Source organism: Mycteria americana, chromosome 16 (assembly GCF_035582795.1).
Source record: "Mycteria americana isolate JAX WOST 10 ecotype Jacksonville Zoo and Gardens chromosome 16, USCA_MyAme_1.0, whole genome shotgun sequence".
In the NCBI taxonomy this organism is placed as follows: Eukaryota; Metazoa; Chordata; class Aves; order Ciconiiformes; family Ciconiidae; genus Mycteria; species Mycteria americana.
The window spans coordinates 6,767,482-6,793,706 of NC_134380.1; the positions used below are offsets into that span (position 1 = coordinate 6,767,482).

The following is a 26,225-nucleotide window of genomic DNA, read 5'->3' on the forward strand; positions in this document are numbered from 1 at the left end:
CAGGGTGTCAGTGTGGCTTTACACAACCAGGGTAACTAGAAAGAGCAGTGTGAGATTCAAGCAACAGAGAGAAAGGTTTGGAATCGAGAAACCTTCCCCATAAAACTGGTTTTATTTTTTCTGTTAACATTCCCATAAAATCTGTGCAGACAATGTTGCTGATGACCAGAACCAAAAATGAAAAAGGGCCTTTTATTGCCTTTTGTACCAATCACGCTAAGGCTGGTTATGGTATGGAAAAAAATCCAGCTCTGCTCTTAGCTGTGCAGCCAAAAACATTGCTGATTACAGGAGCAGAGAGACTTAAAACTCCCCAGGAAACAGGTAAGTGGAAGATTATTTTGTACAGCATTGCTCTAAGAAAAACATGTAAGGCTTCTCTTCACAGGAAAGTGATTATGAAATAACTAGAGCATCTGTGCAGGGGTCGGTAACTCTTTCAGATTTCCCCCTTCCCCCATCCAAACAAGCACAAACAAAATGAACTTTGTGGGGATCGGATGGGCTATTCCTGGCTTAGTTCAGAAGCTGTCTGGAAGGGATCTTCCACTTTTCCCTCTTATCCCCCGTGTCTCCCAGGCAGGCGGCCCTGGGGCTCTGCTCTCCAGGCTGTGGGGGTGGTGGCATCGTGTCCCATGCACAGAAAGTCCCTACCACCAGCGGAAGTGGGCATAAGCCCGGTTGGCCTCTGCCATCTTGTGCAGCACGTGCTTCTTCTTGATGATGGGCCCTTCATTGTTGAAGGCCTGGAGCAGCTCCTGGGAGAGCTTCTCAGGCATCAGCATCCGACGGTTCTTGTTCTCCCTGCACTCGGTGATTAACCACTTCATGGCCAGGAAGCGCTTCCGATTGTCCTTCAGAGGGACCGGGACCTGGGAAAGGTTTAAACCATAACAGTTATCGCACTGCGAGGGTGCAGTAACCTGGTCTTCTCCAGTGGTCATACAGGTCCAGCTGGACACATGCGGATTTACACCGTGCTTGACTCCAGTGGCAGCATGCTGCTCTCTGCAGTAAGACCAGCTCCCAACAGCTGATCTGTGCCAATTCACCTCCTCTGTCCATAGAAACTGGCCACTGCTACCAAAATGGAAATTCTGATCAGCCTTGGGTACTGCCAGCAGACACTGGCCTTTGTAAGGACTTCTGGCCTATTTGGGAGCTGGATCCAGGCTGGTTTGTGCTAGCAGAAGTGGGAGATGGTCACCACTCCCCCACGCTGAATGACAGAGACGTGCCTCCACATCTCATTTCTCCAACAGGTCTCGAGTCTTGCAGAGCCCATATTTAGAGACAGGTTCTGCTCACATTTCAAATATCACACTGTATCTAGTTGACTTTTTCTGCTATGCTGACCCTTCCCAGGGCTTTGGGGTCTCTACCCAAGCAATGTGAAGCAGCAGAGAGGATGGGACTGGTAGTCCCGGGACTGCCAATTCTTTTGCTGCCTGTCACTGATCTCTGTCTCCTTGGACAACATTTGCTGCGTACTCCTGTTCTTACCTAGTCAGAGAAGCAGAGACTGCTGCTGACAGGGGAATTACCATGCTCACAGGCTGGGGACCTGATCTTGGGGACAGTTTCTTAGGTGCTGTTTTAATCCAGATTGCAAAGTGGCTCTCTTTCCAAGGAGAGGAAAGCTTGAGCTGAAGGGGTGGAAACCAATTCATCTGCTTCCCTAGCTAATTCTCTCACAACCAGATGTGCTCCCAGCCCCCCCCCTTCACCTGGTAGGTTTTGCCTCCTTTTGTGATGCTGCTGAGCCCAATGATGGGCTGGCAGTTTTTCAGAGCCTGGTGGAAAATGACATAAGGGTTGCATTCAATTGTCTCCTTCTCATCTTCTGGAGCTTTGTGGTACTTCTCCAGCTGCTTCCTCTTAATGGCCTCTAGAGTCTTGGGACAAAGACAAGAAAGGAGACATGCAGAGCAGATGGATTAGCCCACTCCATGAAGTTACATCACTTTTACAAGCACCCTATTTTCACTTGAGCCTGAAGCTGGTTTTCTAGCCCTGTGGGAAACAGGCCAGTCAGGGATTCACTTAAGTTTTACTTCACCCTCTTCCAGCTCTTCAGTCTCTTTATTGGATATTGCATTTGGGGAAAGGAGGCTGAGCAGCACAGACCTGGGCCAGAAGCCAGGGGAGGGCAGGGACAAAGTGGAATACAGGTCTGTGTGCACTAAGCATCCTCCCCTCCAAAGCCTGGACTCAAGAGCCCAAAGCCTGCCTGTTTTTCTGTCACAAGGAATCAGCAGTTACTTGGGGAACATTTGGGCAACATGTGTCCCTGTTTCAAGGGCTGGAACACACCAGATGGGACCACCAGCTAATACCAGTTACTGTATGTCAGAGCAGGGGTCAAAGCTGTGTCATATAGGTGACACATTTGTAGGACTTCATTGGCAAGTTATACAGAAGATAAGGCATGAAAGAGAGCTGGAAGGAAAAGATCTTTTGAGAAAATTATGCTTTTAAGTGTATATTCTGAGTTTATGGTTTAGTGGTGCACTTGCTAGTGTTAGGTTAACAGTTGGACTCGATGATCTTAAGGATCTTTTCCAACCGAAATGATTCTATGATTCTACATAAGGTTCAAGAGAGTGGAAGGAGAACATTCTCCATTAAGCTACCACCACCTGGTCTGTGAACTGAATGACGTTGGGGCTTGTACAAAATGTACATCTGATCAGGTAAATAATGGTGGGAGTATTGTGTGTGCAGAGGGAAATGCGTTAGGGCCACAGAGATGACCTGAGTTCTGGTAATTCCTAATTCCAGTGGGCTTAACGTCCCAGCCTTCCATTTGGTATTGTTTTAACATAATAGTGAGAAGAAACATGAGTTCTCACCTGAGCCATGAGGCTTCTGGCCAGCACTTTATTGCCATCCTTCATCATCATATTGGTGAATTTACTGTAAACACAAAGCCAGATGCAATCTGATTTAAATTCTGATTTTATCACCCACAGAAATAACTATGGTTGTTCCCATAGTTAAGTCTAGGTGCTGCTAGATCTGCTGTAATTATCTGTAATCACTGTCAGTCAATGGACTGGCTTTGTGGGAAAAGATTAACCCGAATAAAGGGATTGTGCTGTTACAGAAGGCAACGTGCAGCACAGCACAGAGTGAAGGCTGAGGAGAACAGCACAGCTCCCAAGCATTTTAGCTTCATGAGACCTGGCTGTAACAGAGGAGGTGACAATGCTTTCTCTGACCTGATCATAGGGTCGCTGAACACAGAGCTGGAGACAGTGGGAGGAGCAGCTTTTATGGGTTGAACAGCCTTAAGCTCCAGTTTTTCCTTTTCCTCCTCAGACAGCTCCTCCCAAGGTTTCTGATACAATTCCTTGTTCACTTCTGGCTCTAAGAAACTGGGGTTGTAGCGACTCCATCTCACCTGTGTCAGCCTGCAAAGAACAAGACGAGGAGGGGCTGTAAACTGATGCACACGATATGTCACAGAGGGGATGGGGACAGATGTGAACGCATCTCAGAAGGACAGGAAGACTTGAGAGGCATCTCTGCCTTCCTCTCCATCGCTGCTTCTCTACTGCAGCAGAGCCAGAGCCACAAATCAACAACCGGGCCCACAGTTTTCTGCAAAACTATCAGGCAATCCCCACAGCAAAGGGACGGCTCCGAAGGGGAGTCCCAGGCCGCAGCTTGAGGCGCTGCAGGCCGGCAGGGCTGAGCTCGCCTTCCTACAGACCCTGCCTGTACCCTCGGACGAGCCTCCCCAGGGCCGAAGGGTCCCAGGCTGCGGGTGGCTTGAATAAATGTTATTCTGCGCTCGTGGGAGTGGGACGAGTATCCTAAACTGGAATTCTCTTTATTTTCAACGCAAGAGGCGGCACTTCGGCGTGTTTTGGGGAGAAGTAAGGGGGGCACCGAGCCCCCTTCGCCCCTCCGGCACAGCGGGTCAGCACACGCACCCGTGAGGGGCCCCACGCGCAGAGGCCGCGTTCCCGAGCCCCGCGGACAGCCCTCGGCGACTGTTGCACAGACGTCCACGCGAGACCACGGCGGCGTCACGCGCGAGCCCAGGAAACAGCCAACCCCCGTGCGGCCCGGCCTGGCCCGGGGAACGCCCCACCGCTCGTCCGTGGGTTTCCGGGTGAAGCGCCCGCCCGCCCGCCCGCTCGCTCGCTCCCCCAGCCTCGCTTACCGGGGCAGCCAGGCCCGCAGCCGCCGGGCCAGCCCCGCCGCGCTGGGCGCCGCCATCTTCCCTCCACGGGCGGAGGGACGGAGTCAGGCCCGGTGAGGGGGTGGTCCTCGGGCCGGCCCCGCCCTCGCCCCTCCCCGCTCGGCTCTCGCGCGGCTGGGGCGGGGCCTCGGGCCGGGCCGGCAACATGGCGGAGGCGGAAGGGGAGAGCCTGGAGTCGTGGCTGAGTGAGTACCCCGCGGCCCCCAGCACCGCTCCCCTCAGCCCCGGGGCCTCTCAGCCTCCCAGCCCCGCTCCCTTCGGCCTGGGCCCCCCTCAGGCTCCCTCAGCCCCGGCCCCTCCACCCGGCCCCTTCCCATCGCCTCACGGCAGCCCTCCTCCCGCCCTTCCCCGCCGCCCCCCTCAGCGAGGCGGGGGCCTCTGAGCTGGCCGGGGCCGTGGCCTTGGCGGTGCCGTCCAGGGGAAGCTGGGAGGGTGTGAGCACCCTGAGGATGATCCCCCGGAGCAGAGGCCTCCGCCTGCGCGGGGATGCGCCTTCCCGGGGGAAAGGGCTGAGGCCTCCCCGTCCCGGTGGGCACTGCCGCTGACGTGCCCGCTCTGGTGTCCGGCGCCCTCGGCGCGACAGCATCAATGAAGGAGAGATGCAGAACTGTGGTTGTAGGGGCACAGCAGCGGTTTGGGTCTGTTAATCAATTTGCTTGTTGGGCGGTGTGAGGAATGGACAGGTTTGTAGCTTACTTTTCTCAGCACCTGCACGACTGTTGCTTTTTTTTTTTTACCATAAAGGCTCATAGTACATGTCTGTCCCTGCTGTCTCTTATTCCTTCGCCTGGATTTTGATTAGCTAAGTGTACAGCCTTAGTGCTGTTTCTGAGGGTGAGAACTGTAGGGATTTCCCAAATAAATTGTATTAATGTATTATACAACCATGATTTTCAAGTAGACAAATTCTGCTTTATGCCTAGCTGCAGTTTCAGGGTAGGAGTTATGGATGTCCATCCTACACAGACTGGAATATTTAAAAATCCTTTGTTGAGATAAGGTATTTTTTATCACAGAATCTTAAACGTTAGAGATGGGAATAAAAAACCCCATGGCTTGTTCATCCACAGCCCTTGCTGAGTATCTCCTTGTTGTGTGTCTGTCCGTGCTGCCCGTGAGTCGGCTGGCTTTGGGCTGTTGGCTGTACAGATCCAGCGCCGGTGAATTGGGAGGTGATTCTTGAATGAATCAGTCATAACAGTAATTGTTTTTCATATATTTCACACACAGGGGCTCCTGCTGCTGTCCCTGGGAGGCTATCCTGCACATCACTAGCTTGTTGCCTAGATTTTCTTCTTTTTTTTAATAGTTATTTGTTTGATTACACCAGGGAGTGAAGTTCCTAAGTAGTCGGGCACTAAGCAAACAGCAGAAGATGGTCATTACCTTAAATACCTTAGAGTACAAAACCCGTTACCCTTTTGGAACTATCCTTCCATAAACAAGATTAAATAAATCTTGTTCTGTCTTGGTATTTTTATATAAAACTCAAATACATACATTATATCGTCATATGTTATAGGAGTTACTGGCTAAATGATGTTTTCAGCTCTTACTTCTCATTTTAGATCAATCCCTTCTGTCCCCTTACCATTTTTGCTCCTCCTCTGAACTCCCACAGTTTGTCAATATCTTTTGTTGTAGCCAGTGAGACACATGAAGAAACACCCACATCCCTTCCTTTTAATCTTTCTCTGAGGAGAACTGACTCACCAAGTTCAGTTTGTGTGTGAAAATATCTCTAGTAGGAAGGATATTTTAGGTTGTATAGCCTGGAAAGCTTCCTGACTGTTTGTTTTGTGGGGTTATTTTTTAATTGTGGAAGTTAAGAGAGAAGTTATCTATCCTTGGCCAAGCAGTAGGATATTCTGCATCAGAGAACATATGCTAAAGGGTAGTGAACATATGCTAAAGGGTAGTGTTGCAAAGGCCTTACTCACTGTAAGAAATATTGCAGTGTGCCTGATTGCAGAGGTGTTCACATTTTTCAAGGCTTGAGTGTTGCTCTCTCATTTAAGAGGATGCATTTATGCCAGGTCACTGCTACAGTGATTTGTGCTGGTGTGATTACATCGCTCCTCCCATTGTAGGGGAGCACAGAGCATTTAGTCTCCGTAAATTACCAGTGGAGTTGTGCGGACCAGGAAGGTGGAGTGCAAAGGCTGGTGCATCTGAGTGCTTTCACCAGGCCTCCTGAGGTTTGTTTTTCTTGCAACCATCACAAAGCTGTGCCGTGTCTAATGCTAACCTTGAGGGTGTGCACCTGCTGTGCCCTTACTAAAGGGAAGGGCCAGAATTGCTCAGTGGCACAGCCAACTCCCCAGTCATGGGAAGATGGAACATTTCTTATTGCCAGTGATTTTTTTTCTGTACGGGTGGTATGCAGCTTTCCATGCTGCCCTGTCTCTGTCATCAGGTGGAGTCATAGACCCATGAAGTATCATCCTTGTGTCCTAATACTGCAGCAAGATCTGCACTTCAGCCAGTGATGATCTAGCATCTTCATGTCTCCTGCCTCATTTCAGGCAGCTGGGATGAGAGAAAGTGATCCTTTCTATTCTCTCCTTGCCGGCAGGCTCTTCTTCTGCACTTAGCTGAAATAGAAGAGGAGGTTAGAAAATAATGTCAGTTGTACAAACACAGCTGGATCCTTTGACTTTAGTGCTGCCTTTTCTGCTGCATCCAAAAGGAAGCTTATTGTATCACACTCATGTCAGGCTTAGGCAATGTCCAGCTATGTAATAGATGCAGATGGATAAAATATTATGGTTGTCTTCATTTCTTTTTTCCTTGTATTGTCATGGGTCAACATTGTATCCTCCTGGGGATACAAACAGAATCCGACTGCTAGACTCAATATGCTTGGGCTGGGGATTCCCAATTCATATGCTAAGCTTGACCTGGGGAAACCCTTTGTTGGGATGGCTTTTGTCTCATTTCAGTACAGAAGTAAACCCAGGAAAATATGAGTATTCATTACCAGTCACTTAATGTTCTGTGGTTCTCTGCGATCCTCGTGTCTCTATAGAGAAAATAAGCACCTTTGTTTCATATCTAATGATGCATCTGAACGTCTACTCATTAGCCTTTCAGGGTTTAGCAGAGCAACTGAGGGCTGAATGGCTCTGACACTTAGGTCAAGCATGAAGCAACTTTGTATGTTCTAAGTGCAGCCGTCTCTGAAAGCTAAGGCAGCAATGGTGGCAGGACTGAGGTAGTGCTGAGACTTTTGTTCCCAGGTTGCTAATTCAGATTCACTTGGTTGCCAAATGTGAAATGGGATTTTCAGGATGGGACCTGGTAGACAGGCATCTCTGAAAGCAAACTTTATAACCGGTACCAAATGGGCCTTTGTTGGCAGTTTCAACAGAGGAGCCAACGATTTGATATTCCAGAGCACCAAACTTGTCTTCCTGGAACAAATCCTTTCATGTAAGGGCTGAAGCACATTTATAAGGCAGTGCAGAGGAGATCCCTGCCCACATTTTAAGTGTTGTGCATAAAAATAGAGGATTTTAGGTTATGCCTTCATAGACATGATGCAACTTCATGTAGGGATGTCCTGAAAAGATTAAGCAAGGTAATTTAGCTCACCTGGGATGCTTTGTTTATGTGGCTGTACTGAGATTGGTATCCAAAACAGTTTAGCTATCCATACACACCGGTGCGTTCTGTCATACAAACATGTCAATCTCCAGAGCCAGGGCAGGACTTCTGGTCAAGCTTATTAACTTTTATGAACTGGGCTTTCACATGGAGATTTTATGAATTAGAAATAGGGAGTTTCTTCATGTGAATCATAACTTCCTTTCAGTAATGTCTCTCTCCTTCTGAGACTTTACTATCTTTATGTGAGAGCTTTTGGTGCAAAAAATTCGATGAATCTGAACCCAATCTGAGAGTGTGAAATAATCCAGTGTCATTCCAAGAAATCTTTGAAGGTGTTCAGAACAGCTTTAAAATTAGCATTTGGAACATGGAAATGCTGATTACATTTTCCTGTTTGTACCAGATCTCTTTCCTAATTTCAGGATGTGCAACCAACAAAGAGTTCATTTTAGTTGAGTGTCTTTACTTGTTTGTGCTCTTCCTGTATTTATTAAATAAATTCCATTAACTCCAGCCAAGAACCATATTTCTTTCATCTAGGCCTGCAGAGCAGCAGAGGTGCTTTGGAGCACCGGAACCATGCACAATACCATTTGACTTGCATGAAAAGACTTTAGATTGTTGTAAGTCTGTGGTTTCATGATGCTTCCAGGGTGTTCAGCAGTTTTGAGTGTGGTAATAAGGTTTAAGTGCCACATATGTTTTGGACAGTTGCTTGGCTCTGCAGCAGCTGCGTTTTAACCTAAGCCTCCCTTGAATCTTGAGTTCAAAAAATAGCTTGGTAGCTTAGCTAGTGCAACAAGATGTGATCTTACAGTTAGTCCTCCCTGGCTGATGCCTTTTGCTTATCTAGGGTCCCATGAATGTCAGCAGTGGGCACAGAGATGCACCTCTGCAGGTGCAATCCATGGAACAATTTACAAAATTGCTTTAAAACTATCCTTTTGTGAGGAGGAAAATATGAGCAAACCTTCTAGGAGTGCCACAGTAGGAGGACTAAAGTGCACTGTGGAAGCAAGATTTCAGGGTAGATATTTGACAGCTGTTTTTAACTGCCTGTGGAAAGGTAAAAGGATATGTTTTAATGATGAGAAAAAATGACACTTTGTAATGTAGCATGTGTTTATTTTGTTATGCTTCCCCCTGTGATGAAAGTACAGGGATGTGTGCTGGTTTTTTTCCTGTCCTTCTTTCCCTGCTCTATACTATCTGGCTAAGCAATATTTTATTTTCTCTATCTATTTCCATTGTACTAAAATTTTGAGGAAGCCTTCTTAAATGCCAGCCCTTAGATATATAGGTACAGTGTGTTGTTTCTTCCCTTACAAGAAAGAAAAATTATCATGTCCAGTCATCTTGGCTGGAAAATTAGGTTAAAGCAGGAATCTTGTCTACTGTAAATTCAGTGCTCCATCAGAGTAAAGTAGAATGCATGGAGAAGATGCATTCATAACAAAAAAAGATACTGATAGCCTCACTATTCTGCAGTCAGTACAATAAGCGAGGTCCTGGTACCCGAGGGAGGATCCTTCAGGAGCCTGAAATAGCCCAGTCAGTAAAGCATTGGTCTCTCAGTTTGAGCATATAGGATTTGAATTCCTGATCAGTACAGGCTGTGGTGTTTATTACTTGCAAGAACAACTGAAAGTATAATAATAAATTTCATTTCATAATTCCCAGGAGAACTGCTAAGGCATCTAACAAATCAGCTGCCACTCTAAAAACAAGTGTTAATGCTAAATGACTTATATTAAACATCTGATGTTCCAGCTCTTACTTCTACAAAACTCCCAGGGAATACAAAAATAATCTCCTATGTAGAAAGTGTGAGGGTTTAGCCTTTAAGGAGTTTAATGTTACAGCCAAATAGAAAGAGATAGCATTTCAGGCAGACGGAAACTATGTAAGCTCAAATATTTTATCTTGTACTCTCATTTAGAGTATGGAAATAGCGTGTTTCTAAGTACTTGAGATTTGGCACCTGGTTTTTTAGAAAGCAGTGATTCTTGCTGGATATTTGGATGTCTCAACTTGGACACACCCTTTTCCCTGAACAGACATACAATGTGTGAACTTCTTTCTCCTTTTTTGTAGTTGGCAATGGATGACAAATGCTTTTCTCTAGGAAATGCATGACGTTTTATACTGTTTCTTTTGCTTGTTTGGTAATATGTTCTCTTTCCCTTACCAAAGATAAAGCCACTAACCCATCTAACAGGCAAGAAGACTGGGAATACATCATCGGATTCTGTGACCAGATCAACAAAGAACTTGAAGGGTGGGTGTCCCAAACCACTCTAGACTTCATAAATTAACATTCACAGTTTAAAATATATCATTTGATCATCAACTTTCATGTTTTCTTTGATATATACTGATATCGCAAGGAAGATCTGGCTACAAAAGAAATAAGATGCTGTGAAGTGTGGTTTCTCTTCTGTGAAAGGCAGCATGGCTTATACACAGACTAAGCACTAGGAAAATGGGAATTCTGAATCTGCCTCTAATGTCAGCTTCTGCCACTGCAGGGTTCTCATCTAGCCAAAGTTATTCTGTTTGCCAGTCTGTAAAATGGGGTTATAACTCTTTAGTGCCTGATGGGCTTCACATCTTTAAAACCTTTACAAGGTTTAACTGAGGAAACCTCCTGGGTCACAGCATTCCTGTGAGCTAAGGAAGACGTGTTTTCTTCTGGAAAAAGGAAACTAATGCAAGAGAAATGAAGTGATTTCCTGGGCTGGGGCCTGTACTGGGAGTTGTTTGACCCCTCCCAAGGAGGAATCTGGAATTGCTGGCTCAGACTACCAGCCCTCGCTTCCTTTCATATGTGCAAACACCCAGGCTTACAAAGATGTCCTGAGCATTTCTTGTTAGCCTTTGTACGCTGATGGAAAGATAAAAAGTACTAAATGTCATTTCCTTTTAATTATGTGAAAGACATCTTGTTTAAACAGCAGAATTTGTGAAAGTCTGAAAATCCTTCAGTGTGTTCGCCTGCTTTGTTTGTAATGATGATCTGCTTTGTTTCAGGCCACAGATAGCTGTGAGACTCCTGGCTCATAAAATCCAGTCACCACAGGAATGGGAGGCAGTCCAAGCCTTGACAGTAGGTAGTCCTTACCCCTCCTCTCAAATTCAGTTATATATCATTTTACGTCATCTGTGCGGAGTATAAGGGGGGCACAGGGTGTGTCAGTGGGGTTAGCTGGGGCTAGTTCTGGGCTGACTGCCCCGATTCCCCTCTGCTGGAAGGGAGTGGACAGTGAGAGGGAGTACAGTAACTGAAGTGTCCAGATTGCTCATTAGCAATAGCAGTCAGAAATAACTCTGGTTTAGTTTCAGCTGCTTTCGTTTGTTATCTTCAGGTAGGATTTGTGCTCATTGTTATGAGACTTAATGGTGAGATAACTGACCCGGACGTACACAGCTGAGGGTGGGAGACCAGCCTGTCTTGATGTGTCACCCCTAAAGATGGGAGATTCATGCCTGTATCACAGAGCAGGAATACGTGTCTCACTGACATGGGTCCTTCAGTTCCCCTATAAGCAGAACACAGCTACACTGTTATTGTAGGGTTTTGGTGTTCATTTCGGCCCCTGTTTTTGTTGCTTGAATGCAGGTCCTGGAAGCTTGTATGAAGAACTGTGGGAGAAGATTTCATAATGAAGTAGGGAAGTTTCGCTTTTTAAACGAGTTAATAAAAGTTGTGTCTCCAAAGGTTAGTCCCTGAGCCTTATGGCTGTATTTACTTTTTGTTTGGCCTCCGTAAGCTACAGGCAACATCCAAAATGTTTGCAGTGCTCTGTCTGGCTCATTGCATTGATTAGCCTATCTTCAAGAGCACTTGTTAGCTAAGGTTTTTGGGGTTTGGTTTTTTTTGGGTTGTTTTTTTTTTTTTAATGCTCTGCTTACTATTTTTCTCAGCAAGTTGTACTTACTTACCATCAGTATAGAGTCTCTGTACTGTTCTAATCCTTCATGTAACTCAAAGGCTTCTAAAGCTTTGGCTGTGTTTTTCTAAAAAACAAACAAAACTCCAGCATCAGCAGAAGAGAGGTGTGATGCAGAGGTTAAAACAAGAGACTTGGCAACACATCATAGAGTTCTAGTCCTCGCTCTGCTGCCAGTTTTGCTGTGTAAAGAGTGCCTGGCTAAGTCCTTCAACATCCATGATCAGTGTAACGTGGCAAAAAATAGAGGGAGGCACCCCATGGCATGATTGATGCAGCAAAGCATTCCCACATTCTTTCCTGTAAGACAGGGGAGGGGGTGGTTATCTGTTTTGCTGTAATTTTTAAATAGAAAAATCCTGAAACCAGCAGAATAGCTGCTTTTTCTTTTGCTGAAGATAATAAAAAAACTTCTCTTCACTGTTATTTCAAATATATATTAGATATATATATTAGAGGAGCATTTTTTCCTCTTAATAAGATGTATCTTAGATCGTCTTGGAACTTGGATTATACACCTTTTAATGTATATCACTGAACTTCCATTCTCTGGGCTTGGGCTTTATTTTTAAAAAGAAATGAAGAATGTGGAGAATTTACATCTTTTTTCCACTCTTAGTACCTGGGAGACCGAGTCTCAGAGAAGGTGAAGACCAAAGTCATTGAATTGCTGTATAGCTGGACAGTGGCATTGCCAGAAGAATCCAAAATCAAGGATGCCTACTACATGCTGAAGCGACAAGGTAGGAAGTCAGCTGCTCATTCATGCATTCTCTCCAGCCTATGCTTTAAGCAGGAGTGTCACAAAATATACAGCTTCTAATTACATGGGGTCAAGGCAAGCTCTGAGGGGAGATAGAACAAGGGAGAAATTCCCTGAAAAGCTGCTCATTATATTTAAATGCCTTGGGCTGGGTTGGGTTGGCTTTTTTAACTAGATTAGTTAAGCACCTTGCAAATACTTCTGTTTTGGTTTGCAGGGCCTTTTTTGAGTTTTTCTGGAACTAGTTATTAAATGATTTGAACAAGTCTAATTTAAAGTGAAATAAGAGCCTCCACGTAGCCTTTTGTATTCTTTTAACTAGATTGTTTTACAATTGTACCTTTAGTTCAACTGATACAAATTTATTGTGTAGGCACAGTGAAAAAAGCTCAGCTGAGAAGCATGTGGCTTCAACACAAGAAAAATCGGTTCCAGGAAAGCTCTTGAGGTAGAGCACAAATCTAGGGATTTGACAGTGGAACAAGCAGGAAGCTTGGCTCTTTCCCTACTTGTGGTTAGGAGTCTGCTCATCACCTCATTTTGCATTGCTGTCTGCTTTCCTGCTCAGCTCATTTATACTAACAAATGTCATGCCCTTGAGTTTGCACAAAGCTGGGTTGTCTGGGACTTCACTTCGTGGTTCCACAGCTAATGTGAAAGGAGGAAAGACAGATAGTGGAGAGCTATTGATTATACTGAGCTACTAGAGGAGCAGTATGGACATGGCAACACAGTTGCTGGGGTTTGGCCTTTATCAAAGAAACTTTTTTTATTTTTCCAGCTAGCATGCTCAGTGATTTTGATCCTATGTTGTTCATTAGAACAGTTGTGCTAGTATCAATGGACAGATTGGCTGCATGTTTGCTTTGATAGCAGCCTGTGAATAAGTGGGTGCACTGCCTGGTGTGACTGCATGTGCAAACCCATGTGGGTTCCCGTTCTGCTTTCAGGGATCGTTATGTTTGATCCTGTGATTCCTGCAGACAGAACCCTGATTCCTTCTCCACCGCCTCGTCCCAAAAACCCTGTGTTTGATGATGAGGAGAAATCCAAGGTACAGTGAAGACTTGTATAGTAATCACTAATGAAAAGTGATTACTCAATGCACATTTAGAATAAGGAAGTAAAGTATACTAATTCAGCTTTTATTTTTGGGGTGGTGGTGTGTACTTTCACAGAACTCATTGCTTTGTTCACCTACCTAACCTGAAGTTCCGGTTAAGGCTTTGTCTGTGTTACCATTAGGAGGTTATTCCTGGTTAAAGTGCCATCCTGCTGTAGTACTAAAAGGCAGAGAATGTTTCACACACAGGACCAAACATGATGTATGGGAGGAATAGTCATCTAGTGTCAGAAGTCTCTGAGATTTCACAGTATATGTCCTGTATAGAAGAAAGAATGCAGCAACTCACATAAAATAATAAATCATAAATGACTCCTGCTGAAGTCACTATAACTGTGAAAGCAGTGTAAGCTTTGTAGTAGTGAGCTATATCTCTTTTCCCCTGAATTGTTCACTTAGATTCCTTTCACTGCTTCCCTTTGCCAAAGGGTCTTTGTTTCCGTAATATCCTCTTCTCGTCTTACAGCTTCTAGCCAAACTGCTGAAAAGCAAAAACCCAGATGATTTACAAGAGGCCAACAAGCTTATAAAATCCATGGTAAAAGAGGTAAGAAATTCCTGTAGGATTGGTCCCAGTCAGCAGTCTGCTTTCCAGGTGTTAAGCAATTTGACTTCAAAATGGTGGAGAGCTTTAGGATCATGTGAATGGCAGAACCTGGGTTTTTCAGGTTCCGGGAGCATTGTATTAGTACATTCCTTAGTTAAATCATGGGGACTGAATGAGACTGACCATCAGCGACATCCAGCCTTTTATTATTTTTTAAAACCTCTAACAGTGCTAACTTGCATCTAGTCCCCGTGGTTACCGGCATAAAGGGGGTGCCATCTGATTACTTAGTAGGGCTCTGCGTGATATGAATGTGTTGTAATTTTGACTCTAGCTCGCAAGTGGGAGATGTTTATATCACTAAAATGTCTACAGTTGGTGTCTCTGGTGGAGGACAGGGCAAGAAGGGGCAAGGATTGAATGAGCCTTGTTGTAATTAACAACATTCTCATCACTCAAGATGGTATTTCACGTCAGGGTTTGGTGGGAGCATTGCAGTACCACCCCTGGATACTGAGGACTGAGTCATTGGACTGGGTCTTCTCACAAGCAGGCTTCATGGAAACACCTTCCTGTTTGTAGAGCTGTGATGTATCCACCCATGGCAGTCATTAGAAACTCTGGAGTCCAGGAAATGACTCACTGTGATTCTGGCAAAAAAAAAAGGATAGCTTCTAGACTGAAGAGGATGTATAGGTTACTGAAGTGTTTCCATTCAAGCTTCTCTTGTCCCCAGGGCAGACTCTCCTACATCTTTAGCTGGAATCTCAAATCAGAGATGGGTGGACATTTTCTACCAGAGAGTGCTTGTTGTTCCTAGTAAATGTTTTGCTTCAAACACATCTTTTGCGTAAAATGGCATCAAGTGACAAAAAAAAAAAAAAGGCTTCTGAAAAGGTCAGAAAGGAACTTTTGGGAACTTTCCTATTTTTAGTGGCATAATTATACATTAAAGTCTATTTAATGAGACTTTTTGAAAATATGGGGGTTTCTATCATTTCAGAATGGTGGTGAAAAGATAATAAAATAAGCAAAGCTTCACATGAATGGAGCGTTTTTTTGGTTTTGTTTTTTTTTTTTCTAGCTTAACCTTAAATAGACATTATTTGACATGATTTACAGATCATACTCGCTGTTCTGATACCATGGACCTTTACAGAGAAACTCACTTTTTATGTCTGTGTTTTACACCCTGAAGGATGAGGCTCGGATTCAAAAAGTGACAAAACGCATGCATACGCTGGAGGAAGTAAATAACAACGTGAAGCTGCTGAATGAGATGTTGGTTCATTACAGCAAAGAGGACTCATCAGAGGCCGATAGGGAGCTCATGAAGGTGGGTCTGAGCTGCTGCTTCTTCCCGGAAATCCTGGAGTCAGTCCTTTCTTCTTACAGACTTGAGTTTTGCAGAGAATTACAAACAGTGCAGTAAAATGGAGAGCAATGGCGAGAAACAAGAACAGGTGTTGGAAACAGTAGGAAAGAAAATAACCGTGTTTTTAATGCCTTTCACCAAAGGACTCAGTGGGTAATAGCTTGGTTTTGCACATGCTCAAAGTGAGATACAGCTGTTCTCCAAAGATGCAGCGGGGCAGAATCAAGAAGCTGCAGGTTGTAGTTCTTGCTCCTGTTAGGACACACTGATTGCAGATCGTAACTGTCCCCTACAGCACTGATAAACGAAAGGCTGAATGGGGTAGAAAACGTTTCCTCCCCTTCAAAGGAAGAGTTTTAGCTAGTGTTATAAGGTTGGGAGAACATCAAGAATGTAAAAATCAAAACAGCCACCAGGGGTGGTTAGATAGGCCCAGGGCCTTGAAGAGTTGCACCTTATCTAATTTAAAAAGTTAAAATGCTCATTTTTAACAACAAGCTCCTGAAATGATGGTAAGAAGCTTAAGAAACTGGTTTGTTTCTGTGAAACATTTCTTTCTTGCCACCTTTCTTCTGTGTGGTTGCAGACTCTCTGAGTAGTGTTTGCAGCACAATTGAAGCATAATTGTTGCAGCACAATTCTGCTCTTCCTCGGGCTTTTAGGGACTACTGTAATACAAGGAACAAACATCTCTTGGGCTAGAGCTGACCATAAGTGCTGATGTGAGGGAGGACTGAGAGATGTTGTGTTGAAAATGCAGGTTGTGTTTAGACTCCCAGGCTAATGTAATGCTTCACAGCTCTGTTAATAGGGCAGGGATGGGGATCTTGGTTGTCCAGCCACACTGGCACGTTCAGCACAGGGAGACTGTGCTGTGCTCTATTCTGGGCTTTCCAGTGCATGCCTGGGGAGTCGTTCTGTGCTGACTGGTATTGCTGACAGTGGCTCCTGGCTGATTAAACCCTTTGTCCTAATGTATCTTCCTAGGAGCTCTATGAAAGGTGTGAAACCAAAAGACGAACATTATTCAAGCTGGCCAGTGAGACAGAGGATAATGACAGCAGTTTGGGTAAACAAAGCTATACTTCTCCTTTTTTAATTGCTGTTGTGACCTGTGACTGTGCAAGGGTTCAGCAAGGGAAAGGCTGCTGTAAAGATGCCTCTTCACTGTGAATGCACTTTGCTTTGAGCAAGCAGATAAAAGACAAGATCCTTGCCTCTTTATGCTTATTTAAATTCAGGCAAGGACTTGACAGTAGAGTTGGTGGTTAGGAGGCTGGGGGCGATAATGGGGGACAGCTGCTGCTTTGGAGGGAGAAGGGAGTTGCTGTGGGGAACAAAGCCTTGGACTCATTTTTTCATTGTTACTGTAATGTGCATGGACCTAGAAAGGTCAGGTTATTGCTTAGAGAAGCATGGCAAAGACAGAGAGTAATGGAGCTCATAGCCAAATAATTATGTTTTTTCTTGCTGATTATTTAGTTGATAATTGAGTACTCTCAGCATTAGTGGGAGCAGAGTTACTAAAGTCTTGGAGGTCGTTTTTGTCTCTCTTGCATGTAGGGGATATTCTGCAGGCCAGTGATAATTTATCCCGTGTGATAAATTCCTATAAAAAAATAATAGAGGGGCAAGTGATCAATGGTGAAGTGGATCTCCCTGTGATGTCTGTAGTGGAAGGTGAGTTCCTGGGAAGCCAACTGTTTAATTTTGAATCCTGCAATTCTAAGTCTTTTGGATGGGGTTTTCTATTAATTGTGGTGAAGTAGGCTATCAGTGGTTCTTGTGGCCAACAGTTTATGATTCAGAGGGGGACAAGACAGCTCCTAAGCAGTGGATAGACAATGCTGGACATGAGCAACAGTGCTGCAGCTTTGCATTTTCCATTGCTCGTTCCATATTATTGAAACCTTTGATAACATCAGTAGCAAACCTGCATCTGAACAGTTTGTGTGGCTGGAAGTTCTCGTACATTTTCCTCTCCACATTTGTCCTGTTTCTTAATGGTGACGTGTAAGAAGAGGACGATTTTATCAAAAGGACAGTAGCAGGAGAGTGGGAGCCAGGCCAGGGGTCCTGCCTTTGCCAGCAATTCCACTTGTGAATTTAGGCCAGTTGCTGACTTTACACTTCAGTTTCACCATTGAAAGCTCTGGACATGTGTGTGGCAGAATTACCATTTGGGAGTCACTTACACATTTCTGCATGGAGAGCACTAGAGGAATGCATAATGCTGCCTGACGGCATCTTATCGGGACAAGACTGTCCTAAATATGAAGGTATTATCCCACAAGTGTGAGGCTGTTTACCTGCTGTGTGAGACGCCAATATACACACAGGGCAGAGGTATTTTGTTTCATGTCTGCGCAGAGATGGGTACTAGGTGGTAACTCCACAAAGCTAGCGCAAAGTTCAGCCATACAGGTACTGCATTTATACAGTCTAGTTATGTATATGCATAAGTAATTACACAGAGCAGTTTTCTATTGGTCTACATTTCTCTTATTTCAACTGAAAGCTACAGTGCTACTTTAATATTCTGCGCACACTCAAAGGTGAGGGGTCTCTGCTTGGGCTGGGATCTCCAGCTCGAGGGGTGTGACTTTTAGTATTATAATGAGGATAGTTCACATGAGAGTGCTTCTTATCACACTTCTACTAGTTGTTTCAGATGGTTCCCAAAACATCTTAATTAGCTTACATATTTCTCCAGGATGTGCTTTACTCCCAAGGACAGTAATTCTTGTTTAGACATTCTGCTTTCCAGTCTGAATCCCCCTTATCAACTTTACATAAGCCCTGACCTTCCACCAGCTCCTGTTAGACTACACTGTTAGACTACAAAGGGAATTCTAGATCTAGACAGTATGAATTTTCCTCAGCTCTCTAGCTGTCTGGTAGCCTTTGTTTATTGTAATTCTGTAGGATCTCCCAAAGCCTCATCTGAGCTGAAAAGATTTTTGAAAAGACTATGAATTATGCTACAAGAAGCACTGGGGAAAGAGAAGCAGTTGGAGCAGATGTTGCTTTTCAGATAGAAATTTCCTGAGTATCTGGATTGATTTAAGTAGCTTGTGGACAGCAAATGTGGGCTTTCTCTGCTATAGGTTAGGTGGAAAGCATGTGGGCTTTCTCTGCTATAAAGAGCCATAAGCCATGATTAAATGAGGATCAGTGTTATCTAAACCATCTCTCTGATAATTTTTTCTGTACATTGGGTTTGCTCTGAGCCTTTTGCCTTCTTTCCTAGTAGTGCTCTTCTGTCCGCTGCAGGGAGTAACTCCACAAGTGATCTCAACACCCTCATTGATCTTGCTGGATTGGATGTCACCAGCACCCCACCACCTCCAGTGCCACCCACCACCCTGACACCAGCCCCTACAGTAGCCCCAGCCCCAGCAGAAATCCCCATTCTCCCGCCTCCTCCCCAGACGTTCACACAGTTGCGGAGCAGTTCCTCTAGCCAAGTGGAAGCCGCACCCGCTCAGCAGAGCAGCACGGCCAACTCCCTCTCCTTGCTGGATGAGGAGCTTCTGTGCTTAGGTAAGACACTGAGGGGCCCAGAAAAGGGCTACTCAGTCCATGCCTAACAAAGACTGCTTTCTTCCTTCAGCATAAGTGTGAGGGCTGGTTGTGCATGTAGCATGCCTAAAAGGAGCACAAGATGCCTTTGGTTTCTAGAGAAGTCCAGGGGACACTCCCTTGCATCAACCTGAATAAGACCTGGTCAGTAAGTCAGTATTAAAAACTCTGATCTTCCCAGAGTAGGCTACAAGTGAAATAACAGTTGAGTGTAACTGCAGTCTGATCTCTGTAGGTGCTTGGACATGCAGGCTGCAGTTTGGTACATATTTCATCCCTGACTTTGCGGCTGTGCTAAAGAGCAAGGTGCCTTAGAGCGGTTGCATGTAGGAGCCTGCAGAATGCCTGCCTGTGGAGCCCAGATATGAACAGCAGAAGACACTGCAAGTCAGGAAGGCTTAGAAGAGCTGTGTGCAGGGGGTGACTGTCAGCTACTGGTGCTGTCAGTCTCTTTTCCTCATGATAGACTTGCAGCCCATTTCAGTCTTTCATTCAGGTTCTTGGTCTCTGGCAGAGCTGAATCAAGTATTTTGATGGTACTGAAACAACTGCCAAGGGATGACACCTAACTCATTTTCTCATCCAGTCACCTACTTGTTATTTTTCCTTTCAGGCCTGAATGACCCAGCACCTACAACAGCGAAGGAGACATCAGAAAACAACCAGTGGAGCATGTTTGAGGTACAAAGGAGGGTCTCAGGGGAAGGGGAGGGAGGGGCTGTCATTGTGAGAGGTCTTGGGACACACTCTGTCACCTTGAAGAAACATGTGATCACACATATAGGCAGAGGGGCTGCTGTTCCTGAGGGGAAGTCTGGCTTACCCCTAAGATCTGGGATAGCTGCGTCTGAACAGAGTAGATATCCCTGAACCTGGCTTTCTCAGTTTCCCATCTGTCCCCCATGATGTTAGCACTTCCTTTGCTTAAATTACAGATCAGATGTAGTCCTGACATAGGCCACAGACTTTGCTGCTTGCCACCCAGCACCTGTTTTTGCGGTAAATCTATCTCCCTCTGTAACAGTGCCATCTCTACTACAGCGGGTAGCAGTGAGTTAGAGCATCTACTTGTCCTCTCTTTCAGAATGACCAGTTGGACCTGGATTTCTTTAATCCGAAGATGGTGACTGTTGCTTGCAACCCTGCAGGGAACCCTCTTCTCCATCACACATCACAGACCACATGTGGAACGTCAGTGACGCTCCCCTCTGCTTTCACAGCCTCTCAGACTGCTCCCAGCATCCCAGCACCAAACTCAGCACCGTTTGTATTCTCTGCTGTACCGGCTGCCCCTGCAGGGCCTCCTAAGACTATTCCAGCTGCTCCTGGGTACTTCAGCTCATCTATGGGGAGCAATATGTCACATAAGATGGATGCATTGGGACAGCTCCTTGAAGAAGCCAAAGGGTAACCAAAAGTCCTGGACTGTGCTTTGTCTCTGCAGTTAGAAAGCTTGCTGCAGTGTCAGTTTCAGAGGCAGACTTTCAACTCTCTGGTTTGGTAGAAATGTGTGATTGGGATTTTTCTTCTCAGAGGGTTTCAGTTTACAAACTAATACAAGGGTCCCACCTCCAGGAGGGAAAGGCAGGCATGACTAGGTAGAGCACAACAGCTGTCTGGTTGCCTGATACAAAGTTGAACAGGCTGCTAAGGTACAGAGGCCTTTGCCCATCTTAGCCTTGCCCACCTTTGCCAAGGTGGGACTCTACTTTCTTCTTGACTTAGAGAAGTGATGCCTAACCCTACCACCACCACTTTTCTTGTAGCTCTCCTTCTTACATGAGACCGTACTGATTCACAGACTCCCATCTGTCTCCAGGCCATTGCTTCGTCCTTGTGATCTGCTGTTATCTCTGGGTTTGTGGTGAGATGCCTGCTTCACTTCCAGCTCAATTTCCCATGTTTTTTCTGTCTCTCTTGCAGGACTGCCACCCAAGGCATGGCGACACCCTTGGTGTTCCCTGGGGTTACTTTGCCAACCACTGTCGCCTCTGCCCCATTAATAGCACCTGCAGGGCTGCCAGTCACTGCCCCTGGAGCCCCTCCAATTCCTTTCCCAAGCAGCTGCGCTGCTGGCTCAGGAAGTCCTCTCTTCCAGCCAGCATCATTCCAGCAGCAAGGCAGTCCCATGAAAGCACCTGAAATTTCTTTGGCCAATGTCCATGTTCCCTTGGAATCCATTAAACCCAGTAAGTATCTCAGGTTTTTCACCTTTCTCTGAACATTTTTTTAAAAGCAAAGCTTCTTGACAAAGCTTATCAAGTAGAGAGAAAGGATGAGATGTCCCAGCCGAACAGTCAGATTGCCTAATGCTGCTACAGATTATTTTCTACAGCATAAACCTGCATTCCTCTCCCGTTCTCTCTCTGTGGTAGGCAGTGCCCTCCCCGTGACAGCCTATGACAAGAATGGCTTCCGGATCCTCTTGCACTTTGCCAGGGAGTGCCCGCCAGGAAGGTCAGATGTGCTAGTTGTGGTGGTCTCGATGCTGAACACGGCACCGCTTCCTGTGAAGAACATCGTGCTGCAGGCTGCTGTGCCGAAGGTAGGGATGCATGGCTCAGACCCACGGCGACGTGAAACTGTGCATTTGGGAAGGCCTGGGTATGACCTCAGGGACTTGGGACAGCCTGGTTCTACCTTTCTATAGGCTGTGCTCTGCCTGTTTCCAAAACATAAAGGTGGTTGTCAGAGGCAGAAAACACTGAATAGGATAAGTCAAGAACTGCAGGTAGTTATTGTTCTATTTTTTTGCTATCTAAGATCAGTCCAGCCGTGTCTGTTCATGAAGGTGGCTCAGCACAATTACAGGACTGTTACACGGATATAGCCACCCTTGACATCTTTAGAATCAGAATTTCTAACAGACATCCTAAATCTGACAATATGTTCCATTCTTGTCTTACTGCACCTAGATAATTTTGGATGACCAGCTTTGTGTTTTGAAAACTGGCCCAATCTCAGCTACAATCTGCCTACCGTGGTGAAGGTGTTCGCATTAAAACCTCTGACACAAGAGCACTCAGATAGGAAGATGCTGTTGGTGTTCACCTGACCAGTGCTTTTACTCTGAGCTGACTTGTCAGTCTACCTGTTCCTGTAATGTTGCGCAAGCTGGGCTGGCTCTTGTTTCCTCATCGTCGCATGTGGATTGATTCTTTTCAGTTTGGATGTGTGCTGTTATCTCCCCGGCCTGTGCATGCATCTTTCATTGTCCCCAAGAGAGGAGATAATCCCTGAGGTTCCGCTTTCTTTTTCATTTGCAGTCCATGAAAGTGAAGTTGCAACCACCCTCTGGCACAGAGCTGTCTCCATTCAATCCCATCCAGCCGCCTGCTGCCATCACCCAAGTCATGCTTCTGGCAAATCCTACAAAGGTGAGAGGGGCAGTGGGATTTATACTGTCCTTGTCAGACAAATTTGATGTAAGCTGAATTCTGGGGGGGGGTTGGACCACACACTTGAGCAGATACAGCTGTTTGTTCCTAACTTGCCCTCCAGAGGTGGTTACTGCATAACGTTGGTGTTTCAGTTCAGGGCTAGAGGGAGGCTTTTCCCCAACAGACTTTGTCAGCCAGGAAAGGTATGAGAAGGACCTGTACATTTCTCCCAGCAAAAGGGCAACGGTCATATAAGGCTCAGCTTTAACAGGTAGCAATCAGAGCTGTATCAGGAGTTTGACTCCCTTGTGCACTGGAAGTGCCTGGCTTCTGTGATAATTAGATTGGTGTCAAATTAGCTGGTGGTGTAGAAATACTTTTGCTGTGTTGAGGCTATAGCCTGACAGAGCTGAACCAACAGACAAATGTCAGATCATGTCTGTTCCTTTATTCTTTGAGGATGTACCTGTGACCAGTGAAACAACGTGGTTAACATTTTCTTTTCTGCTGATCGCGCTGGGTGCATCTGAGTAGCTGTTTTTCCTTGCTTGCAGTTACTTATTTAAGCAGCCTGCTCCATAAAGCTGAAAGCTGTATGCTGAAGTAGTTTCTAATTATTGACAAATCTAGATGTTACCACTTGAGAATTACAACAAAAGGGTCCTTAAAGTATCAGCTGAAAGCTTTGAGATCCAAAAGGATAAATGTCAGAGGGGTTTGGTGGATTGTTGAAGAACTCTGGGAGGTACATGGAGATCCCCTCATTGAAGGACTGGTTCCATCTCCTGCTTACTGTTTTACTAGGAATTTTGCAGAGCAGGAACTGTTCTGTCTTCCTCCATGGTGAGGAATTTAATTTTGACAATGTTGAACTATTCCAGCAGCATTCTTCAGGCTCACTGGAGAGCAGCTGAGCAATGGGTGCTGGCCACGTATGTGCAAACTATTATCACAGGTCATTTGTGCTTCTCTCCTTCTGTTCCATGCTAAGCAGTTAAGCTTTTGTGGTATAAAAACAGTAAGATAGGCGACTCAGGTTTGCTAGCTGAACTATTCCATGAATTTAACCTTGGCCCTCTTCCCCCTGCTGTGTGCAACAGAAGTCTTGTGCTCTCTGTAGAGCTGTAACAGTGGAATGTTTTGTTCAGGAGCAACTGGGGCTGTTCTCATGTTGCTCTTGGGTTTTGTCTTTCCTGCAGGAGAAAGTGAGGCTGAGATACAGACTGACCTTCACACTGGGAGACCAGCCCAGCACAGAGGTTGGCGAAGTGGATCAGTTTCCCCCAGTAGAGCAGTGGGGGAATCTATGACCTTAGGACACTGTCAGAGACTCTGTGACAGGACCAGGAAAGGATCCCACAGGACTGGAATGAATGTGACGTGGGGAGGGACACACATGCTATCCACTGGTGACGTTCAGCTTTGTTTACATGTCCTGACCACTCTGCTTGTAGCTTTAGTCCAGAATGTTTTGCCCCACATTGAAGGGGTCCTGGAACATTTATGCCAAGCATGAACTGAGTGGCAGTCGGTAACAGGCAGTGCTGGCTGCTTTTATCTTGACCTCTGGGTGAATCTGGTTCTATCTTCCACTCTATTAAACTTGAAGTTAATTGTATTTTGAGGGGAGACCTGTCAGCAGAAGGGGATTTAGTTGGCTTGTTCCTGTACTGCTGTCCAGAGATACCTACAGGCTGGTGGGGTAATGATGCCACCGTGAGCTTCCTCAGTGCAGAGCCCTTACACATGCCCTCCCTCAGACTTTGACCTCCTCAGTGCCAGACTGGACCCGCTAAGCATGTTGAGCAATAATGCTGGCTCCATGAGGGAATGCTTATTTTTTACACTGAAATGGCACTTAGCTCCCTTCCTTCCCCTCCGCTGCTTCATTCCCAACGGCCAATGTAAGCAGACCCTTGCTCTGTGCTGTGCGACGCTGCTGTATCTTTAGTTGTTATATTTATTTTATACTGCTAGCTGCCTCCCTGTTGTATCCATTTTGGGCAGCTGGGGCTGAGTTTTGTATGCAAATGGTTACACTGGTTATTTTTCTGCCTTCATTGCATTCCATATTTGGGGAAAAGAGGAAATGTGTAGTGAGGACATAAACCGGGCTGGAAGGGAGCGGTCAATATTGGTGGAGGACAGCACCTGGCATGCAGAAATGTCTTTACAATCACTAACCAGGTGCAGTGACTGAATCCAGGGGTAAGGAGAGAAGCCTCTCGCATCCCCTCATGCAGGCAGTATTATTATTGTAGTTGAATACTGTGTTTTATTGAGATGAGTACAATGAAATACAACAAGATGTAAATAGTAGAGCTATAGGACATCTAAATAGAAACAAGCAGACAGCAAAAGGAAAGAAGGCTCCACTGGGCTGTGATGATGCATGTGCTGCGTTTAATGCCCTGTTTTATTTGTTCCCTGTATTAAGTGGCTAAGTGCAATTGTCTCTACAAGGGGGAAAGCAGTTTTGCTGGACATCAGTCTTCTGCGCTAACAGGGGGCAGAAGAGCTGACCCCTCTAGCTACAGTCTCACAGAAACTGCGTTTAAATCACTCAAACTTGATTCTAGCAGTCCCTTCCTTCTCTCTCTCAGTTTCCAATCTCAAGCAGTGCCTCAACTAGCTTTGAGACAGACTCTTTTAAATTAACAGGGTTTTTTAATGTCCATTGACAAAAGCACAGATAGGGCGGGTCCTTGGACACTAAGCTCAGCATTTCCAGCAGTGCTGTCAAGCAACAGCTCTTATCAAACTATGAATGAGAGCAGCCAGCTTGAGTGCTGAGAAAATCAGCAGGAGGAGACCCCTGCCTGTTGTAGGAAGAAAACTCCGGAGGAGAAAGTGCTGCTGGAATTAATGGCGGCTGTAAAACCCATGACTGCAAATGCAGCTTGGAGTTATTTATAGTTGAATTTTCTTTACTGTGTTGCAAAGTAGAAATCACTAGAGGTAAAATACTCAGCGGATTCAAAGGCCTGAGTTTGAAGTCCTAATCAGAGGCACCAGGCAGTTGTAGAAGGCCTGAAGGTGGAATCAAAGCTTGGACAAGGAACTTGCTGCAAACTCCTGGTCTGAAGCTCGTGAAGACCCCAGCCTTGGCAGCTCCCCGGCATAGAAGGCAGGTGAGAGGGATAGGTATGCTGTTTGGATCCTTAAAGAAAGCAGTTTTAAATTGATGGATTAGGATAGGGAACAAGGAAAGAATTCTTTCTGCCTCAGACATGTTCTTGCCAGCACTTTAGACACCGTAGGCATGGGGGTAGTGCTTAGGTCACAGTAGTGTGTCCTGAGGAAGCAGGTTTCACTGCTTTAGATGCCGACATGTGAATCTCACTGTGACTTTGAGGAAGTCAGAAGAGCACAAGCGCTTTCTGCGGAACGGCTTTGTTCTCAGTGTTAATGGCAGCACACTGCCCGTGCTGTACAGCCAAATGGAAAGATGCCGTAGTCTTACTGCGTGGAAATGCGTTGTTAGAAGCTTTGGAAATTAAACTATGACTGTTCCTTGTCTGTAGAGTGAGGTTCCTGCTTCATACCAAACAGCCGTAACTGTATATACATCTCAAATGCATTTGTTCTGCTGCATGTTAAATAAATTGTTTTCCCTACTTTGCTCTGTGGATAGCCCTTACTAATGACTGCTCGTGGAGTACAGTGCTGTTTCTGGAAATCCTAAA

The 26,225-nt window shown here is 45.5% G+C and overlaps 2 protein-coding genes across 7 annotated transcripts; one reads left to right on the top strand and one right to left on the bottom strand.

The window, feature by feature from the left end:
* Positions 1-89: 89 nt before the first annotated feature.
* Positions 90-4,389, bottom strand: MRPS7 (mitochondrial ribosomal protein S7). Of its 2 annotated transcripts, XM_075518620.1 has the most exons (6): positions 4,305-4,389; positions 4,172-4,198; positions 3,222-3,413; positions 2,853-2,916; positions 1,728-1,895; positions 90-872 (listed from the first exon to the last, which is right to left on the bottom strand). In XM_075518620.1, the coding sequence occupies exons 1-6, from the start codon at positions 4,355-4,357 to the stop codon at positions 651-653; spliced, it is 726 nt and encodes a 241-aa protein (XP_075374735.1). In that variant the 5' UTR covers positions 4,358-4,389; the 3' UTR covers positions 90-650. The 2 variants fall into 2 exon arrangements, with proteins under 2 accessions (XP_075374735.1, XP_075374734.1); XM_075518619.1 differs by lacking the exon at positions 4,305-4,389 and having other exon boundaries at positions 4,172-4,238.
* GGA3 (golgi associated, gamma adaptin ear containing, ARF binding protein 3) lies at positions 4,280-26,157 on the top strand. Of its 5 annotated transcripts, none has more exons than XM_075518611.1 (17): positions 4,280-4,395; positions 10,013-10,097; positions 10,850-10,925; positions 11,439-11,537; positions 12,389-12,512; positions 13,483-13,586; positions 14,122-14,202; positions 15,401-15,538; positions 16,565-16,646; positions 17,141-17,257; positions 18,851-19,120; positions 19,773-19,840; positions 20,244-20,566; positions 21,083-21,348; positions 21,535-21,704; positions 22,426-22,536; positions 23,739-26,157. In XM_075518611.1, exons 1-17 carry the CDS (start codon positions 4,356-4,358, stop codon positions 23,847-23,849), a joined length of 2,265 nt encoding a protein of 754 aa, XP_075374726.1. In that variant the 5' UTR covers positions 4,280-4,355; the 3' UTR covers positions 23,850-26,157. The 5 variants fall into 5 exon arrangements, with proteins under 5 accessions (XP_075374726.1, XP_075374727.1, XP_075374730.1 ...); XM_075518612.1 differs by having other exon boundaries at positions 13,516-13,586; XM_075518615.1 differs by having other exon boundaries at positions 4,342-4,395; positions 10,038-10,097.
* Positions 26,158-26,225: the final 68 nt, after the last annotated feature.

Coding starts and splice junctions, on each gene's coding strand:
- GGA3 (XM_075518611.1), top strand. CDS start 4,356: ATGGCGGAGGCGGAAGGGGAGAGCCTGGAGTCGTGGCTGA. Junction 21,705..22,425: donor TGCAGGCTGCTGTGCCGAAG/GTAGGGATGCAT, acceptor TTTCATTTGCAG/TCCATGAAAGTGAAGTTGCA. Junction 22,537..23,738: donor TTCTGGCAAATCCTACAAAG/GTGAGAGGGGCA, acceptor TCTTTCCTGCAG/GAGAAAGTGAGGCTGAGATA.
- MRPS7 (XM_075518620.1), bottom strand. CDS start 4,357: ATGTTGCCGGCCCGGCCCGAGGCCCCGCCCCAGCCGCGCGAGAGCCGA. Junction 2,917..3,221: donor TTCAGCGACCCTATGATCAG/GTCAGAGAAAGC, acceptor TTGTGTTTACAG/TAAATTCACCAATATGATGA. Junction 1,896..2,852: donor CCAGAAGCCTCATGGCTCAG/GTGAGAACTCAT, acceptor CTTTGTCCCAAG/ACTCTAGAGGCCATTAAGAG.